Below are 20,343 nucleotides of genomic sequence, written 5' to 3' on the forward strand. Positions count from 1 at the left end.
TGTCAAATTGAAATCTGGGAACTGAAAATTGAATCCGGCTGAGTTCTGCTAACTTCTTTTTCTTGGATCTGAACTTCTGATGGTTGAAGGTATCGAGCAAAACACACTGGCTTCAGCAATGAAAATCGGACCTTGCATTGGCAGTCTGCAAAATAGAAGGGAAGAGCTGATGGTTCAGTGGCTAACCAAAAACATCAACCCAGTTTTCAGGCTAGAAAATGAAAAAGCAATTCCTGCATTCAGGTATGTTTCAGTCTGTCATTTGGGGACCCATCCACTTGTCCATGATTTTACTTATAAAGACAGAGCATGAGGACGCTTAACCTGTACCGTATGGGTATCACGTGTGATTTTTTGGCTGTGTGATATTCTTAATAACCGGGCATTACAAATTCAGAATGAGCCCGTATGGAGGCCTCCCCTTCTGTGTTTTTATTCTCTTTAAAAGTTTCTGGCATGTTGGCCCTAGGGACCACGAAACACAAAAAAGCATATTCTGTAGCTAATTCATGGTAACTGTCATTATTAGGCATTTAACTTTAATAGGCACTGTCAGGATAATGTCCGTGCAGCTGGAAGTACCTCCATTTGCTGTCTTTCCTAATCGAGAATTAAGTTATCTTGCTTCTCACAAGAGAACATGGGCTTCCTCCTTTCCCACTTTCCAGGCCGCTTGTCATCAAAGATTACTCCAGATTTATGATACAGTTTTGCAGGGGCAGGCAGGGCTAGTGAGTTATTTTTCCTAGAGAACAGCGTGTAGATATGACTTTGAATTGCTCTCTTCATCCAGGGATCAAATCCAGTTAAACTCTACCAGCAAAAGATATTTAACATTACTGACATTGACTTTACCCAACTTTGCACTGGACCCCGGGAAAGTTGGAGCCTCCAGGAGCTGCAAAATACAGTTCACCAGTAGCTGCTCAGGTCAGAGGCAGCTCCGTGTTATTCCTGAGCACTTCTGAACATCAGCCTTCATCTGCAGAGAGAGTGGAAATAAACCTTCACCCCCGGAGCTGTCTGCAAACAAGGTTTTTCGCTATTGATTGTTTCTTCTCCATCCCGCCTTGCTCCCTACGTTCACTTAATGAACATGGGACCAGATCTGAGCCTGCTGCAAGTTCCTAATAAAAGTGGGCGAATCTGAACAACAGAACCTGCAAACAATCATTTTCTTGTATTAGCAGTGTGGACAGGGCTCTCAAAACTGCGGGGTTTTCAAAAATAGTTGAAAACATATAAACCAATATAGTCATGATAAGTGAGCTTTGCAGGTACTGTTGGGTCCCTGCCCTGTTTCAGTGCTTTGGAGATGTCCACCTTACTCTGGTTTGTATTGCTGGCTCTCGAGTGGCCTGGTAAATGCAGCCCTCCAAGCTGTGCAGGCACAAGAGGGCAAGTCATGGCCTGCAGAAATTACAGAAAAAATACAAGCCAGACAGTCTCAGCTCTCAAATCTTTCACCAGAAATCAGGTCTGCCCCTGGGGCTGCTGGGCCTCTCAGGAATGGCTTTCCCTCCTGAAAATAAATGTTCCTAGCCCAGTCCTCAAAGTATAAACTAATCAGCAGTGTGTATTATATCAATTAGAATTAGTTGAATTAACAGCAAGACTACAATAAGCTGCAAAATTCCTCTACCAAAACAACCCATTAAACTGACTGACTTCACTTTTCACCCTAATGGTCTCGTTGGAAGGGTCATGAATACATTGATATTCATTTCTTCCACTCTGAGCCAAGAAATACAGAAACATCTCCAAAGGGAAAGGCAGTACTTCTGTAGAAAGCAAACCCAACTTCTTGGTTCAGCTCAAGAGAGAATTAGGAAAGATGCTGCATAAAGACCCAAAAAGCAGAGAGCAATTTGCACCTCCCTTTCGGTCTGTGCAAATTACAGCAGGCATTTTTTGTGGGTGTTTTATAGCTAGTTTTGCTTTTTATTTTCGAGGAGACGAATGAGTCCTCTTGCTTGGGGCATTTCCATAACACGGTGAGTTACAAAGGAACACGCTCCAGTAATTTTGGGAGTGTGACAAAGAGCGGGGTTCCCACATCATAACAGTATTTTACTCTTGGTCCAAACCACTTTAAAGGAACAACATTAAACCTCTGACTGTTGGCCCGCCTGTGCTATGGCTGGAGGAGGCTTTCTATGGTTTTCCTTCACTTTTGGCAATTGCTCCTGACTTCAGGATATGAAAAACCTCAGGAGGATAACAAATGGGATGGGGAGATGTCCAGCCTGCACAGGAGCAGGTTAGCACGAAGGGGAAATCCTGCCTCCTGGAAAGTGAGGGCAAACTAACTCCTGAATTTAAGACATACAGAAGAGGGATCTGACCCTTCTCCAGCACCATTCCAGCAAGCTTGTTGAACATATAATAGCAATGATGTTGCTCCACTGAAGTCAGTGATTTTATCAGACTTCTCACTTAAGAAATGATTGATTTTCTCATATTAGCAGGATAAGATCTAACCTGCAATATGTAGGGCACGAACTCACCTATCTCCACCTTCCATGTCTCTGGGCACAGTACAGCTAGAATTAATGGTAATAATAATAAACTCCTTTGGAGTTTAACGATTATTCATTACCAGGAGCACATCGGTTCTGCAGTCTCCTCTTCCCCCAGATGCCTGACACTCTGGGCTACACTGCTTATATTTAAGAGAAACAATCAATGAGCACCATGCAGTCCTAGGCTTTGTGGGGTGCTAATTTCTCCGTCATTGAGTTAGGCACACAGTCCCCTTTGCTCCAGCTAACAACCTGTGCCAAACAAAAAACCCACCCAATAAAATATACAATTAAAAGAAAGCATGTCTCCAGTCTGCATTTCACAAGGACGGTGATGTCCCGGGAAGGCATGTACAGGCTGTTGACAAGGGGACACTGGGGATTTACAAGGAAGATGAACTGGGACATGTTCCTCACCAGCCTTCATCTTCCACCGCTGTGATGAAGAAGCTGAGAAACCATGTCCATACCCCAAATCCTTTCTGGGACCCTGGGAGGATCAGAGTGGGGCAAGCACAAGGTTGAGAAGCTCCTCTGCAGGGTCCTTCCTCCACCATCAAGGGACTTGGGCAAGAATCAAAGCGATGGTTGAGCCCTCAGGAGGTAGCGGGAAGAGCTCCGGCAACCTCAATGGGATTAATATTTCATTGGGAGCGGCTTTAACCACCTGTGGATCTGTGACTCAAGTGTTTCAAGTCCTGAAGATCATTTTCTGAGCAGAACATCACACCTGGTTCCAAAGCTTTCATGGCATGTTTGGATGTGCTACACATCAAGGCAACAAGAGCAGTCATCCTGCAGTTGGCGGGCTCCGAGCTCTCTCTTTTTGGCCTCTGAATATAATTCGTTTAAGCTCTTATAAGGCAATTCATATCCAGATTTTATTAGAAGTGGAACGCCCTTTTATTTCCTCAGTGTATTTAGCACACAGAGAACTGGTGCTCTGGTTAATTTTATTTCTATGCTTTCTGCATTTTAATAACGATCTCCTCAGTTCCATTTGACTCTGAATAGATGGGGAGATAGAGAGATATGAGTCAGAATAATGTAATCATGTACTGCAGACAGAGAAACACTGGTAAAAATTATGTGTCATGAATATGTGACTGAAGCAGAGACATGAAAGATTGCTTAAAGTTATAAAATCTGATATATTTGCACACCTACCAGGTATGTGCATGCACTCTGAAAAAAATATGCAGTTATGCTTTCAAGAAAAATGTAAAATTATAAAAAAATGGCTTTTGTCAAAAAATATTTCAGAAGTGCAAATACAATACACACATATAGCTCTGGGGCCACATCTGTATGTCCATTTTCTCTCTTCCACTGTCTTTTTGAAGCCAAATAAAATAAAGACTTACCAGAACAAAAAAAATCTTCTCGTAACACTGAGTAGTTGTGTGTTGAATGTCAGTAAGAGATGGCACACAGCTTCAAGCTCATACAGACCAAGGCTTGTCCTTTTAATACTTCATTGCCCCCCCAGCTGAGCTGTCTATAGGTCGCATCCCCATTCCTCCACCTGTGTGACAAGGCATCTCAAACCGGATGAAGCCACGAGCACGAGACACTTCCACCACCCGCTGCACCACTAATTCTGCATCGGAAGATTTTTCCAAGGGCACGGAGCAACCTCAGAGCATCAGACAGCCTCGGCGGCGGCTGTCTGGGACTCACAAAAAGGCAGCCAGACTTTCTAAACCTTGGTTAAAACCCAAGAAGGGATTTAGTTACATTTTAATATTATTCCTTTAGCCGATACTCACAGTTTGCATGATTTCATTAAACTATTATGTTACAATTTCTAAGGGATGCACACAATGCAGATCTTGAGAGACTTAGCGGTGTGCATTTCTTGTAAGCCAAGAAACGGGCAAATTAAAATCTGCCTGTGCTGGACGCTGGAATCTCCCTGGCAGAGTCAAGGAGCTAAAATTGAAATAAACGGGGTTAAGCACCAGAGAATTTCCCTCTTGTTTTGGCTGGGTTTTTTCCCACGTGAAGTCAGCAATCCCGTCAGCAGCACCTCTGCAACTGAAAATTGCTGAAGTCTCGTGCAGTGGCCCAGCTGAAGTGTAAAGGCTGATACACAGCAGGCTGGGAAGGTGCCCATTTTTCCCTAAAAACCTGTATATTGCTGGCAGCATTGCTGCCAGGGAGTAACGCACAGGTTCCTAAGGAAACAAGAGGCGTAACCACGTGGTGGGTGGCAGTGCCCCACTGCAGTGTTTTGGGGTGCTGGGGACCAAGGACCTTCAGAGAGCCCCAGAGCCCTGTAAGATCCATGCTCAGCTGCTGCACACCCTGGCTGAATCATGCAAACCACTGAGGACAGCATTGCTGCACTGGTTCCTGCTGAAAGGAGGGAGGACTGGATGTTTCAGGCCTGTCCTATATTTGCAAAGGTTGACAAGTCCCATTTCTGCTTGCTTTTGAACCAAGTGCAAAACTTCTTTGAAGACCACCCTGAGTTTTGACCCTAGTTTTCACTGCCCATGTCCTCCTGCACCCAGAGGGCCCAGAAGCTGAACAGGAGCATCGTTTTTAACAAGGTGCTGGGGGTTCAGCTGAGCGATCCACCTCAACAGAAAGACCTGTCCGGCTTCTCTCAGTAATTCCTTTAACGTGGGAGGTTAACACAATTCAGTGGAGCTGCCCTTCGTCACTTAAAGAGAGGCATGGGCTTTGAACATCCCCAAGTGAAGTGGTTCTGGCATGAACCCTCCTCCTCCTCCATCTTCCCTGACCCTTCATCCCCGAAGGGATGCCACATCTCAGCACTGTGTGATCTTCCCTCTCGAGGCTGATTAGCCAGAGCTGGAGTTCAGGGAGGTGAGAGCATCGGCATCCTCACGGTGATGTTTGATCATCCGTGTCTGTGAGTGCTCCCAATTAGCCTGGAAATGCTGCCTCTGGTTCACAAATACCTTAAAAACGGAGTTTAACGAAAAGCCGCCTGCGTTGCCTTTCTTCAGCCCTCTCTGCTGTATCAAAGCCTTCGAGAGTAACTAAGGACAACTTTTATTGCCGAGAAGGGCCTGTTTGAGTGTTGGCTCGTTAGTGCCGTGGCTGTGCTGTGCACGGAGCCGGGGAGCATCCATCAGCCCACGCCGCTGGCCCTGCTTCCTGGGAGCACCTGCTGAATATCAGTAAGCATGTTAGGCTGTGAAGTTTACCTCCGAGGGAGCCACCAAAGGGCCTTTCAAGCAGGAAGGTCACCCGGCTCATCTGCTTCCAGAGGAGCTGATTAGAGATGATTTGTTTCAGGAGCCATCGCTCCCCGCAGCAAGTCCGTCCTCTCGGTCTTTTTTCTCCCTCCTTTTGCAGTAATGATCTGCAGCTCGTCGAAGGGGACTCAGCGGGGGAGGACAGCAGCAGCCCATATTTTAATAAATAACATTTGTGAGCTGGCTTTCAAGGCTGCAGCTTGGCAGGGGATCTGATGAAGCACTGGGAGGGAAGATTAAGGTGAAAATGAGTGCCCAGGGAAACGGCTTGGATGCAGCCCCGGTCACGCAGGAGGTGATGGCGGTCCCTCGCTGCGGTGGGTCTGAGGCACTCGTTCTCTCCGTCCCTCCCTGCTGTCACGCTGCTGGCTGCAGGGCGCACGATGTCACTGGGGAAATGAGAAGCAGAATCTGCAGGAAAGGTGTGCAAAAGCCCCAAGGGCTGATGCCAAAGCAAGCACCCGCAGAATAAGGCTATTTGTGCCTCCTCAATCTTCTCTTTGATAAGTCAACATTAAAAACATCTCCTGGGGTGCTTCCTTGAGCAGTGATACCAGCCAAAGGCCTTTCCTGCAGTAGGAAGGTAACATTTCTGGCAAGGCAGCTGTATTTTAAGGGGTATTTCTGTGTTGAGGAGGTTTGGGGGCAGTTCTGCTCAGTTTGAGCATATTTTCAAGGACTGGCTGCGCTCTTGGCTCTAAGTGATCACAGTAGACCTGCTCCAGCTGCTGCTCAAGTCAAGGTCCATACAAACAAGAAATCATCACTGGCATGTTTGCATAATAGAGAGTTAGGAAAAGCATTTGCACTGGGAAAACAGAAGGAATATCTTCAGTTATTGGCTACGGCAATTTAGCATGACTGTTAAACACATCTGATGAAAATAGTGCCAAAAATGTTGGCAAGCATAACTCCCACCAAAATCGAAATGCTTCATAGCATTGACTCTACTTTAATGATTTTGTTTCTCAACTAGAAAAAAGGCAGAGGGGGGAGAAAAATGCTGAAAATAACACATTTCCTTTTTTTTTTTTCTTTCAAAACAGCTCCTCGTTTTTCAATACATTTATTTTGCATTATTATTCCTCATGTAGCTGTGAAGAAACTAAATATTTGAAAACAGAACAAAACATATAAATTAAACCAAATGTTTCGATTAATGCAAAACAACTGACATTTCCTTTCCTGAATAATTTAAAAATTAAACTTAGAAAACCAATTTCTTGTCTGAGGAGCCTCTTTAAAAAGGAATGTTTGGTATTTTGCAGCACTTCAGTTAGGTGACTGGTGTCAGCATCTTATTTTCTTTTAAGGTTAAAAAACACATTTAACCCACCCAAACTCCAGCTCTAAACTATTTAGGGAAAGACCTGTCTTTCTAGCCCTTCTCTATAGCCTCTCACACAGCAGAATTTCTTAACTAGGATATAAATACTGTATTTAAATTACAGTAACTGTGTTCATAATATGTCTGATCTTTGAAGGAACTGCGTAGCTAGAGTGGGCCACATTTTGTCCTCCATCCCTTGCTCTTATGTCATGAAAATGTACAGGATTTCTCCATGGAAATAATCTGGTTTTGCAAGGAAAATTAATGTAAAGTCATTTCCATGGTGACCACTTCTTCTCTTGTTCAGCAGATTTTTGTTAGTGAAGACACTTCTTCCATACAGCTACATTAAAACAGAAGGAAAAATGAAATTATCCTTCTCTGAAGGTTTTATTGTGTTGTTTTAATGAGTCTGCCTTTCTGTTACTGCAGGAAACTGTGAAACACATTCACTGGGAGGAAAGAGAGCAAATATTGTCCCACAGGCAGAAGGAGGCGACCACAGGCATGCAGAGAGAAGCCGTGTTGGGTGACACAAAGTCCATCCGCATCTGGACTCCCTACCCCAGAGCCAATCTTTCTGCCTAACCCACTACAAGGTGGAAGAAAGCTCACTTACTCACCCGTACTTGGACCCAACGGGAACCCTCAAATTTTGAGCATGTCCATCAAAAAGGCCTAGAGATCATTACATGCACCCTGCAGTGAGGTTTGCACACAGACTGGATGGAAAGGAACTTGTAAAGTGCTAGCAGATGTGCAAAAACCTAGCCAAGCTGGGCAAACTGCCCGCTCGATTAATGCGGGCAGAGGTTTGGCAGTGAAAGGTTTGTGTTGTGTTTAGCGTGCGGTTCGCTTGGGTTGGCTCCTTGGGGGGAATCAGCTGAACAGCAGCAGATCGGACTCATCTTTTCTGGGAGGACTGCTCAGGTACACCAGTGAGCACGGCAGGATGAGACACCAACTCCCCCATGTATCAGAGACATTCTGTCTTAAACTTCTGCCTCAGGGCTTTCTGCACGTTTTGTATCTTCTCCGTGATCACTGTGTCACTGAGGTGATCTCCAAACTTCTGTTTCAACAGCACCCTAATGATTTTGATGCAGCGTTCATCCATCATGGGCTTCGCCTCTCGGAAAGTATTGCCCCTCCGCCCCGTGATGGAGTGGCTCTGGATGTAGTCGGATGTGAAGAGCTTGTAGAGCAGTGTCTTGCAGGCAGTGCTGATTTTCTGGTCAAACCGGATGGTCTCTTTGAGTTGTTCCTTGGTGTAGCCGTTGAAGAGCTCCACCACCTCACACGGCTGCCGGTGGGGCTCCTCCTGGAAGGACAGGGATTCCAGCCTCTGCACCTTCTTCTTCAGAGAGAGGACATCCTGTTGGAGGTCCAACACCATCCTCTCCAGCTGCTCTATCTTCTCTGCTCTGAAACATTAAAATTACCCATGTAAAGGCAAGAAGACACCATGGCCTCACTGTGGATATTGCTAAAGGACGTAGCACCTCCACCGAAGCAGTAATTACATGCCTCCTGCAAGCAGGGACAGGACAACTTCTCTGCCCATCCAGCTATGCCTGGGTGAGGAGCAAAGCAGGAGAGAAGAATGACATGGTCTGGACTTTTCAGTAGCTTAGAAATGTTTAGAGTTTAATGCTCAATCCCCCCTCATCATGCATGTGTGGAGACTTTGATGCTCAGTTTTCTTTTCAGTTTTAAGGAAAGATATAAGCCCTATCCTGAAAGTCCCAGGAGGCACATACTTGTGGTATGAAACGACACGTGGGAAATGACAGTGCAAATACTGTAACATGATTTTTTGGCACCCATTTCTTTGCAGAAAAACCATCTCTAGCAGCTATTTCATCACTGGATACTTGTCATCAAAGTAATGGACGATAAAGCAAGCAACACACAACCGTATTCAAACATGATAGATGTCATTTTGATTGTTATAGGCAAAAGCTTTGTAGTTTCTGCACTGTTTTAGAGCCTTCTTGCATCTCTAACTCTAAGCCCTACAATCAGAAAGAAACACCTGGCTCTGATTACATAGAGATTCAGCAGCTCTTAGTTCTAAAATTGCACCGTTTTGTCACCCAGCTGTGGTCTCTCTGCTCTTTCTTGTAGTGAGGAGGAAAACACAGTTAAGAACGAGTTCCTTCTTTTGCTAATTACCTTTCCATTTCAGGGGGACCAAAATTTTTCTGAACTCTCTCGAAGTCATCCGTCTCTTGCAATGCGTGAAGCTTTCTCTCCTCACAGCTGGAAGAAACAAGCAAGCTAAAAAGCACTGCCACAAGAAGCTCATGTTCATATTCATTCCTGATAAGAATTATCTGTAATTTAAAGGTTGAAATTCAAAGCAAAGTCAATTCTGTTTTCATTTACAGCGAGAATAAAATGGATTGAGAGGAAATATCAATGCTTCTTCATGCGGACAACCTCCTGTGCACCCGCCTTTCCACGCAGAGCACACAGATATGGGGGACCTCCCATTTGACCCACCAAGGGATCAGGACTCCAGAGCACAAGGGACTCAATTGCTCTGCAGTGTGTACCCACACAAGCTCCCATTATCTTTTGCGTTTTGGGCTTAAGTCTACATTAACATCTATTCAAAGTGAGCACCGTCAGGGCACGGAAATAGAGTGGACAGACCCTACACTATGAAATGAATATATATGGTGTGAAACATTCAGGGTCTGCACTGCACTTTTAAGCGTTACCTGTTCAGACAGATGTGTTGCTGGCATTGGGACAAGGTGCCATCTGACTTCCTCTTCATCGGCAGGGCACCGTAATCTACAGGCAGGGATGGGAGACAACCTGAACAAGCCAGCTGTTGAAAAGGCCCGGAATCCCTCTGCCTCCAGAACAGATTATCTAAGCACTCCTGCTAGACTGCATTGCAACACGTTATTCCCTTTGTACAAACAGAGTGATCTAGACATGCTTTCTAGGATTGAACAATAGGGATTTTGTTATTAGAAAAAGGTGGTATCTCAAGAGCTTCTTCTGTTCCCATCACAAAAGACGTAGTGGGCAAGGCAAGCAGAGCCAATGTGCCTCTAGACACTGCTGTTAGCAGGCAGATAAAGCACTAGCATGTTTTTATAAGTGCATTTAATGTATGTAGTAGTGGATGGAAAAGCAGGGAAACAGGCAAATTTGAGAAGGTTTAGCTAATTAAGACACAAGGACTTGGGTATTTCACAGTTATTCAGGTAGGCTGGATTGTTTTTTGGTCTGTGAAGAAAAAACTGCTAGCCCAGGAGAAAGAGTTGGTGCCTGGTAGAGTAGATATCATTTGCTATCACACAGGCATCTCCCTTTAGACAGCTTTCCTCAGGAGGTCTCCCAGGTGGAAAGGACCAGAAAATCTCATCTCTAACCTTTGTAGCCCTGGGAGAAAGCACACACAACCCTGGAGCAAAGCAGAGGTCTCCTGGCAGCTCTGAAGGTCCCCATCCCAACCTGCCATTCAGGATGAGGCAGGAGAGAGCTAAAAGCCAATATCCTCATTTACAGCCCCGATTACCTCTGGTAGCTGGACCAGCCTTGTCCTCTTCACCCTGGGAAGTCCCTGGCATGGCCACAGTGACAAACGTGGATGGGGGTGTGAAGGCGCTGGCTGGGTGGGGGGGCCCCGCCAGCGAGCGGGGCCTTCCTGCCGCGTTGCCCAGGGCGCGTCTCTCCTTGATGATGGAGGAGCTGCCGGCATCGTGGGACAGGCTGCCCTCGGCTGCCCTCAGCAGCGGCTTGGCAGGGTAAGTCCTGTCGCCGTGGTATTTCTTGGATGCATTCCCCGGGGTCCATTTTGGGAAGGTTTTCCTGGACTTTTTTGGCTGGGGCGGCATCATGCTGTGGAGGGCAGGTTCTTCTTCTGAAAGCAAGGCGGATACTCAAGATGTGCAATGGGGTATCAGTGTTGTATATCTCCCACCTCCTGCCCAGTGCTTTTTATCCTGATTGTAGGGCTGTGAAATTTATGCCTGGACTACAATGCTCTCAGCATCCTCCCACCCCAAAAGCCCAATGGAGACAGAAAGGTGCAATCTTCAAAAGACCCTACTCACTTAACTTCTCCAGGAGCTGTCTATCTTCCAGCAGCTTCTTCTCTAAAATATCTTTATGCTCTGTAGGAAGAGAAGACTTTTCAGCACTGAACTTGTTTTCTAAAGATTGCTCCTAAGCAGCCCCAAATTGCAAAGCTAGAGGGGTGTCACTCACCGCTTATGCCTTCCACCATCCCCCAGTAGAGCCCACTGAAGCCGGGGCAGCGGGCCAGCACCTGCTCGCCCACCGTGTAGAGGTGGAAGGGCTTGCGGGGCTCCTTGATGTTCTCAATGTTGATCACCCGGCTGCCATCAGGCCAGCTGATGAGGACGTAGAGCTTGGCCGACATCGGGGCTGCCCACCTGGTGTGGAGGGAGCAGGAGGGGAGCGTCACAGCACGGCTTTGTGCTCTCCCATGGCTGGGAGGGTTAGCAAATGATGCTCTACCTGAGGCAGCGCAGCCTGCAAATGTGAAATACTTGTCCCTGAATCTTTTCTACCATCTATTTCTCCTTTCCCGTTCCTACCCTTCTGTGCTTGCCTTGTCCTAAACCCCTTCCCTGGGACGTTGTCCTGGGGCTGACCTGGGCACAGCTCCATGTGCCTTTAGTGTGCCCCAGCTTAATTTGAAGAGGAAATGCAGCTCCAGCCATGATGTGTGTCACCTGGGGTCGGGCAGGACCAGCTCTCACGCAGGGTGCATTGAGCAGACACAGGATAATCCACCAAGCAGAGACAGGCTGGATCCTCTGCCCGCATGAACCAGCACAACTCAAATGACTTCGATGGGTCTACAGCAATTTGCTACAGTGGAGGATCGCATCTGTGTGATATCAAGGCAGCACAGAGAGGAGACTCAAGAAGACCCAGGTGTGTTCCAGGAAAAAATCATTCCTTGCCTGTACAGTTATTTTCTCCAGTAAAGTGCTTTGATAAAGAAGGCAGCAAATTACCTCCATTTCACTCATGGGGAAACAGAGGCACGGACAAGTGAAATGCACATCTAAGGCAGCCAAGTAGCAAAGCTGCAAGGAGCTGCTCTCCTGGGTCCTGGCCCACTGCTCTGCCCACTGGGATGCCCTGTTTCTCCCCTTAGAGCTGCAGGCTTAAATCACTGGAGAAATAGGAGGGCTCAGCAATCAAACACCCAGGATAACGGTGACTTTCAAAACCTCCTGAGGCACAGGGGCAGCTGAGGAGCCAAGAGCTGCTGGGCTCAGGGAGGGTTTCCTTCCAGGTTTCAACAACACACCATGGATGAGGACAAAACCAGGCAGAGACCACCTGCCGGAGCTCCTAAGGGCCCTGGCAGAGCATCACCCCAGACCATCCCGTTCTGCTCTGCAGCAGGATTTGGTAGAAGGGTTTTGGGGACTGAGCCCTTGTGCTGGGCACCACGTGGAGAACGGCCACGGTGTCCAAAGCCGATGGGAGGGAGCTGGGGCAGGGAGAGGAGAGGTGGAGCAGGGACAAGCTGGCTAGAAAGGCAGCTATGACCTAATTTATCACAGTCTCTTCTTTTGCCTCCCCATCCCCATTAAAGTCAAGCCTGGCTTTGATTCCTCTGACTGCAGAGGTTCAGTTCACCCTGGAGAACTTTCTCCTTCTCCTTCCCCCCCTCCACCATAATCAGCTACAGCAAAGCTCCTTACAGGAACCATAACTTTCCCCAAACCTGCCAGCCTGCCCTGCTGGCACAGACTCACACCTGGCTCACTCCAATCCTTTTCTCTTGGCCAAGACACGCTCTGGGGTTTATTTTTATAAGGAAGCACCACATACAAATGAACTGTGCGGTAACCTCCCTGCTCCCCGCTCCCCTTCCCCGCTGCTGGGTGCTCTGCAGCAGGCGGCTGCACCCAGCCCTCTCCTGAGCCCAGGGCTGGTTACAGACCAAGAAACTGGGATAAACGCACAGCTGAGACCTCTCCCTCCCAGAAACACAGCTCTGTTTTAAAGAGCTCCGTATTCCAAACAGCCCCAGCCCCAAAAAGCTCTCTAGAAGGTTTTTCCTTTCTTTAACATTTAAAGAAAAAACACTGATCTTCATAGCTGCTGCTGCTGCTCCCTCCTGCCCCACTTACCAGTTGCTCATTTACCTTAACAAATGCAACAAAACTACAGAAATGCACAAACACAGAGAGAAAGAAAGAAAGAGAAAGATATCACAACCCTGATAGCAATAGAGTTCGGTCCTTGCCTGCTTAGCAGTGCTCCAGGTGTTGAGTCTTGCAAAATGTCTCCTGTCTATCCAGATCTCAGCTGCCTGCGCCAGGAGAGGAGGTGGCCGGACACTTCGTTGCCTTGGGCTTGTCCCTTCACCACAGTTCCTTGTCAGGTCTCCTTTGTCTGGCTTAGAAAGCTCCCACCTGCCGTCCCCACTGCAAAGAAAAAAAAGACCCTTTGCTTTCTTTTTTCCTGGTTGTTTTGTTTCAGCATTATTATTCCTGTTATTTTTCTATATACTTATATATTTTTTTTTCTTAGCTTGTTTCAGGTCTGTTTCTTACAGGGAGAGAGAGCAGAAGAGAAGAGAAAAAGCCTTGGGTTTTTTGGAGCATGAATAAACCTTGCATTTCCATGAGTTATTCATGAATAATTCATGAAAATGCATGATTAATTCAGGTTCATGAATTATTCAGGAATAATTCTCGAACATTCCTGGTTAATTCATGCTCACACAGTGAGTGACTCAGGCTCTAGGGCTTGGTGAATTCCTTTCTCCCCGAGACAGGAGAAGAGAGGCTTAGAGACGGCTGCATTATGCACTTCCCCTTTGCTGCGCCTTAGAAGAAAACATATTTTGGGCCCTTTTTGAAACAAGGACTTGAAGAGGAGGATTGAAATGCCTGCGGTCTCCTGGCCACAGAGCAATAGCACAGCACCAAAAGAAAGAAAGAAAGGGAGAAAGAGATGGGACTTGCTCTCGGAGGGAAGCCTGGCAGCAAGTTTTACTCCCTTTCAAAGCATCTTTCAAACTGATGGTGCATTTCTTTCTCCCCCCACCTCCTGATCCCTCCCTGGTTAAGCCACATCTCAGCTGCTTCGTTTTTTTACTTGCTATGTAATGAAACGGACCATACGTACAGGCCTCCGCTTGAGGAATCAAAGGGACTTCCCATGCCATGTGCCCATCTGTCCCTTCACGTGTGTGTGCAAACGTGCACAGCTCCTTGACTCAGTGCCCCAGCCCGTGCAATCACCGGTGGTGGCAATCGGCTCAGCGGGTCACTGCCTCACCCCAGTGCTCACGCCAGCGCAGACATCAAGCTGGCCACGCACAGCTCTGCTTTCCCTGTGCATTTCTCCCCAAAATACCACTGCTGCAACATCTGGGGTTTGCTGATGCAAGGCTTTTTAATCGCTGGTGCATGCACGATCACCATGCATGGTGAGGCAGGGAGCCTGACCACTGCCTGCAGCTGGTGGGGGCTCTCAGGCACCCCCACGTTGGTGGTCCCAGAGACGGTGTTGGCAGCTGGGGACATAAGCATTACTTGGGGTTAGGGCCAGAGGCACCAGGCCAACCAATTTATTTTGCTGGGATGCTCATGAGCAAAACAAGGTTTTGCAGTAGAGCCTCTGCGGTGGGGACGCTGAGCTCTGCAGGACATTGAGACCTGCAATTCAGGGTCACATAAGGGAGGGGCTTCCCCACCTCTTAAAACTCATTACAGTCAGTGGCTAAAGACCCCACACTTCTGGAGAGACATCACCATGCTCATCCCAGCCCAGTGCTCAGCTTTGCAGGTCAGATGCTCCATTTCTGTTGCATTAGTCCCTCCTGTCCTCAGAGGAACACAGCTGTGGCACTAATCTGCCCTGGGGGGGGGGGGGGGGGGGGGGGGTGTTCTGGTTGATCAGGCAGCAAAGAGAAGCCATAGTTAGTGTTAGAAACCATAATCAGCACTTTAATCCCAATCGAGGCCGCTGCCATCACCACACTGCTGCCTCCCAACAGGAGAAGGCTGGGTAGGTCCTTGGCTCAAGGTGGTCTCTGGTCCTGCAGTCAGCACCTGTGTTAGCCCAGCACATCAGGATATGACCATTAGCAACTGGGTATTTCAGTCAACAGAAGAAAGCCACCACAGCAACCCCAAACCCCACGGATGAGCAGTGGTTTAACTGCACAGGTTTTTAATGCCTTGAGTTTCCAGTTCTCAGAAAACAACATTCAAATCCTGCCAGACCACATCTTCAGCTAAAATGCAAGGCACCAGCTTTGTCAGAGTCCCTGATGAAGAAAAGGTCCCATGTGGCATCCAGTCTGCTGTGGTCTGGGCTGGACACCAGCAGGCAACGGTGCAGTGGGTTGGGGCCATCTGCAGACCTGTCTGCCCAACCAGACATCCTACCCCCGCTGCTGCACGAGATGGACACACAGCAAGGGAGTGAATCCAAACAGCCCTTTCTGTTTTATCGTAGCCAAAAGCAGCTCTGGAGGCTGCTGGAAGAAAAGGAGACTTCAGATGTTCAGTGAGATATTAAAAAAGGACCTCGATCAGATTCACAGGGTAAGAAAATTTCTGTATCCCTGACTTAAAATACTTACAGCTCAAAGAATACATCTGTCAGCCCAGGCAACACCAGATGTTAAACAGAGACCTAGCTGAGATAAGGAAACATATCACAGCAGATACAAGTATAAAAGAAGCAGTATCTGAATTCTATATAGTTTTGAATGATGCTGCTGAAGAATGAAAGCTGCATAGGAAGAAGAAATAGAAAAGCAATGATGGGGGGGCAGGGAAGCCATGACAATGGAGATGAGATTGGATTCTGGTTTTATATGCAGGACCTGGTCCAAATAAAATCTGCTTGCAAAGCAGGCTTGCTTAAGCAAACATTGTTTGCTTTCCTTTGAAGAACCAACAATATGCAAAGCATAACAGATGAGTAGTCCTGGGGGTAGCAGTGCAAACCACAGATGAGGAAGAATTGCAGTGACCGCAAGAGGAAGACAAATTGTAGGCTCATCAAACAACAGAAATGTCAAGTGTCCATGTATAAATATACAGTGTTTGTGTTGCATTATTCCAGGAAAATGCGAGACTAAAGTGAATCCCAAGTGTTTGACTTCATGAAAATTAGCAAGTCCTGATTAGATTTCCCTCCCAGTGTTTGAATACAAAATCCCTTGCCAGATGCCTCGTTTTGGGCTGTACGTAGAATTACTGTTTTCAGGAACCTCTGCTGCTGCATTTCCTGATTCTTTGAAAACAAAGCCCAGACTGCAGCCCCCAGTGCCAGCACCCATTTCACCCTCCAAGCTGTACTTGCTGAGATTTAGATTTCAGCTATGACTAAGGAACAATAGCTTCTTTGTAATCTTATCTAGAGATGCACTAGAGGAACTATGTTCAGCATCTGTTTGAATGCTGCCCTGTCTTTATCAGGACAATCATAATTGATGTTTGAAGGGACTTAAATAGCAATCACAGGTGGTTTTAATCTTCCTTTGCATTCTACCTCTGCAACGTTATTCTCCCTTTAGCATGGGTTTAGCAGCCCAGATATGCACTTCACCATTTCAGAACGCAGCTGTAGTTCAATAATTGAGGGATGAGAGCTATATCGGTCATTAATTTTTATCACCACAGTGAAATGACACGGGACCCATCAAGCCCTGTGGTTCGGTGGGAGCAGACCTGAGACCAGCTCCGCATCCCTCCCACGCTGCAGGGAGAGCGGGACTGGAGCTGCGAGCTGTGCACGGCGAGGAAGGATCAGCATCACCAGGGTACACGGCCAAGCTACAAGAAGGCCAGAGAGACCCAGGCATTTAGCAATGCCCCCGTCACCAGTCCCATGTGGGATAGCAACTTGGGCTGATGGAGTCATTAGGATGGATCTGGGTCACAGTTTTGCAGCCGTCCGTGACAAACGCTGTAGCATAAGTCACTGCCTGTACCCGAGAGCGACTACCTGGTGGCATTTTGCATTTTTAATGAAATAAGTACAAGTCCTATCTCTGCCTACAGTACAAGGAACAGTGAAATACAATCCAGGCTAACAAGGCTGGAATTAACTGCATTTTAATTAAAGACTTGTCTCCTTCCCAATAAGCTAGAAGTAAGCTGAATTACTCAGAAATGGGGAGTAAAGCAACAATCCCAGGTCAGCAGCCAGCTAGACTGGTACACCTAAGTCCTACTTACTGCAGTTTGTTAAATGCTTTCCTAGACTGGAGCATTTCCATATTATTCCTCATGTGGCAGAGGCCATAAAACAATGAGAAAAATCAGAGACTAAGCGCACAAGGCACAGTTTTGCAGGACTGCAGAGGCTGCGTGTGCTCCAGCAGCAAGTCCACAGGCCAGTAGGGCTTCACATTTACCAAAATGCAAATTATTATTCCTTCTCTTTTATAGCCCTGAATTCATCGAGGTATTTTTTGAAGGTTAAGGTGTTTTTTTTTTCCTCTGCAGAAAAGGGTTTTCCCTTTGTAATCCCATTCAAAAAAAGCCTTCTTTTTCACCTATTCATCTTCCCACCGTTTTGCAAAGCCTTTTTCCTGAGCTGTCTGTATTTATTTGACCTTTGTGCTCTACAACATCTGTTTCCCTATCTGCTTGGCTGGCTGGTTTCTTGGGTTTCTTTTGTAAGCTTGTCAGGGAGATAGCATAAGCACAGTTAGCAAAAAAAAAAAAAAAAAAAGAAAGAAAAAAGATCACAAAAAAAATGGAAGGAACTTTAACTGAGGGAGAGTAGAGCCATAAAACAAGATGATGGCTCTTGAATACCCCGAAACCTTTTTCTGATGCTTTCAAGTAATTAGTTTTAGCCTCTTTTTAGTATTCACAGGGACATGAAGGGGACTAGCAGGAATTAACCAAACTGAAGACGTAGCCAAAACCAAATAGATAGTCTCATGAAACTGATAAGGAAGAAATTATTTTACATTGTAATTACAGCTGTAGGTACCTGGGCAATACAAACTTGCTTAACTTCAAGTATTTGGGCAGCTCCTGAGAGGGTGATAGGACCGACCACATTTTTTTAAGTTAAGCACACGCCTGCCAAGTCACAAAATCAGGGCCAAAAAACAGAAAAAGCCTCAAAGTTTCATATAGTAACAAACCCCACTGAAAGCTACAGAGATGTTCCTGATGTACAGGTCAGTGTAATTAAAAAGAACAAAAACCCAAGAATGCATTTTTTAGGTTCAGATTTCCAGAGTGCAATGGTGAAGGAGCAAAAGAAAAAACATCCCAGAGCATCATCTCGCAAGGGAAGGAAATAACGCAGCGAGAAAGGGCTGATGTGAGGAGATGAATTTTCCACATCACCTCTTGGCACCACATCCCTGCAGACTCGCTGCCCTTTTCTGCACCATTCCTGGATGGAAAGGCGCTGCAGGGACACGAGGTCCATGCTTGCAAGCACCAAATCCGAGTGCTCAGCCTCCATGGAGCCGGCTCTGTGCTCCCAGCTGCTGCCTGCGCATCTTCTGAGTCATCGCCCCCCGTTACCTTGGCGAAATGTAGTCGCGGGTACCGTTAGAGGAGCTTCAACGCCAAGAGAACATGTTGTTTCATGTTTCTCCACCGGCACAATTCTGATTCCAGAATCTCAACCTGCTGCTAATTAATTAAATATAATCAGGAGCACGGTAGCAGTTGCAGAGGGGACTCACCAGGTGGCACATGCTGCGTGAGCACAGGCAGGGTGCTGCCTCCAGCCCCCTCCACAGCATCCCTGCAGAATTGAGCTCCTGCCCTCAGCATTGCTCGGTTGGGGGTTTCCCCCCCCATTTTCTCCTGTTTCTGGCAGAAAGCACAACAAGCAGTTCTTTGCATTGGGAGGGGATGGGGTCTGGGCTGATTTTGGATGGGAAACTGTGCCAGGTGGGACCGAGGTGCCATAGGGGACCTCCTGCCCCTCTCTGTGATGTCCCCAGGTGCTGCACCCTGGACTGGAGCTTCTGCACCCTCTCCCCTGCCAAAACACATGAAATCCTCCACTTTCACCTTCCATAACCACAGCCACTAATTATTTCCTTGCAGGGCCTTTGATGCTGCTGAATAATTCATTGGATTCCCTCTAATCTGTCACAGCTTTGAATGAAAGGGGATGGAGCCCTCTCAGACACTGGTGCACCGCGTGAGCCGCGTCAGTGCCACCGCACAGGCAGTAAACGTGTGGCAGGATGGACTCATCAAGGATGCTGTCCACAGGGATGCAAAGGGAATGGAAAACACTATCAAACAGCCTTGTAGCAACACGCTGTAAAATCAGGCAGAGAAATTGTCCTTGACCAGCCATCTCTCTGGGCCCTGCTTCGTGGAGCTGGCATTAAGCAAATGGGCTCTTGCATGAACAGAGCTGTCAAAATCCATGGCTTTGCTTAGCAGTGAGTGATTCCCACCCCAGCCCTGCCTACTCAGCCACATTATTTTGGTACCTGACTACTTAAAAGGTGCAAGCATATTCTCTCTAATTTGCTAAATTGACAAATTTACTCCTCTCAGGAGACCACCTCATCTCCACCTTCACCCTCTTCAGCCTTGTACACTCAGTTCATAACATGAAAAGGTTTTTCCTTAATTCCTTCTCCAGGAAAGAAGGAATTGATCATTTATTTGTAGCAGTTTAAATTGACATGTTGACTGCAAAAATCCACTGCTCAGCACATCAAAGGCTGATCCAATAGTGCCTATTACTCCAGTAATGGAGGTTTTCTCAGGGATGAGTGGATTAGTACAAAGGGAAGCATGGGTGGGAGAGATGAAGTGACAGGAGTGAAATGGATGGGTCTTCTCACTAGAGCTGTGCATCAGTGCAAGGAGGCAGAGGAAGAAACAGAAACCGAGAAGACAGCGCTGATTTAAATTAGGGTATCTGCTGTACAGGGCAAGACAAAACATGACACATTTCTCATCTTGTCAATGGATGCAATTCAACCCACTCATCTCCAGCTGTGGAAATGTGGTACAGTCTAGTCCTCACTTGCCTGGTAAATGACACAGCTGATCTAGGCTCAGCCTGGAATCCTCTGCATTGACTTCACAGACTTGTACAAGATGTAACTTGTGTGTTTGCAACGAGCACAGCATCAACTGATGGCCAGTGGCAGGTTTGCCTCTTCATCCTTCCCACTCTCCAGCTATTTGTCTAGAAAAATGTGCTCTGCTCTGTGGACCAAAAGAGTGGAGATGTAAGGTTTTGTGTGCTCCAACAAACCAGCAGCTGATTCATCCCATGG

At 46.9% G+C, this 20,343-nt stretch overlaps 1 protein-coding gene across 1 annotated transcript; it reads right to left on the reverse strand.

Annotated features, from left to right (window-relative positions):
* Positions 1-7,155: 7,155 nt before the first annotated feature.
* On the reverse strand, positions 7,156-11,494 carry LOC148056561 (uncharacterized). Its single transcript, XM_087750154.1, has 6 exons — positions 11,313-11,494; positions 11,159-11,218; positions 10,621-10,965; positions 9,809-9,884; positions 9,258-9,344; positions 7,156-8,506 (listed from the first exon to the last, which is right to left on the reverse strand). Exons 1-6 carry the CDS (start codon positions 11,485-11,487, stop codon positions 8,059-8,061), a joined length of 1,191 nt encoding a protein of 396 aa, XP_087606280.1. The 5' UTR covers positions 11,488-11,494; the 3' UTR covers positions 7,156-8,058.
* Positions 11,495-20,343: the final 8,849 nt, after the last annotated feature.

This window comes from Nipponia nippon, unplaced genomic scaffold, assembly GCF_047370975.1.
Source record: "Nipponia nippon isolate SJK-2023a ecotype South Korea unplaced genomic scaffold, ASM4737097v1 scaffold_13, whole genome shotgun sequence".
Lineage (NCBI taxonomy): Eukaryota > Metazoa > Chordata > Aves > Pelecaniformes > Threskiornithidae > Nipponia > Nipponia nippon.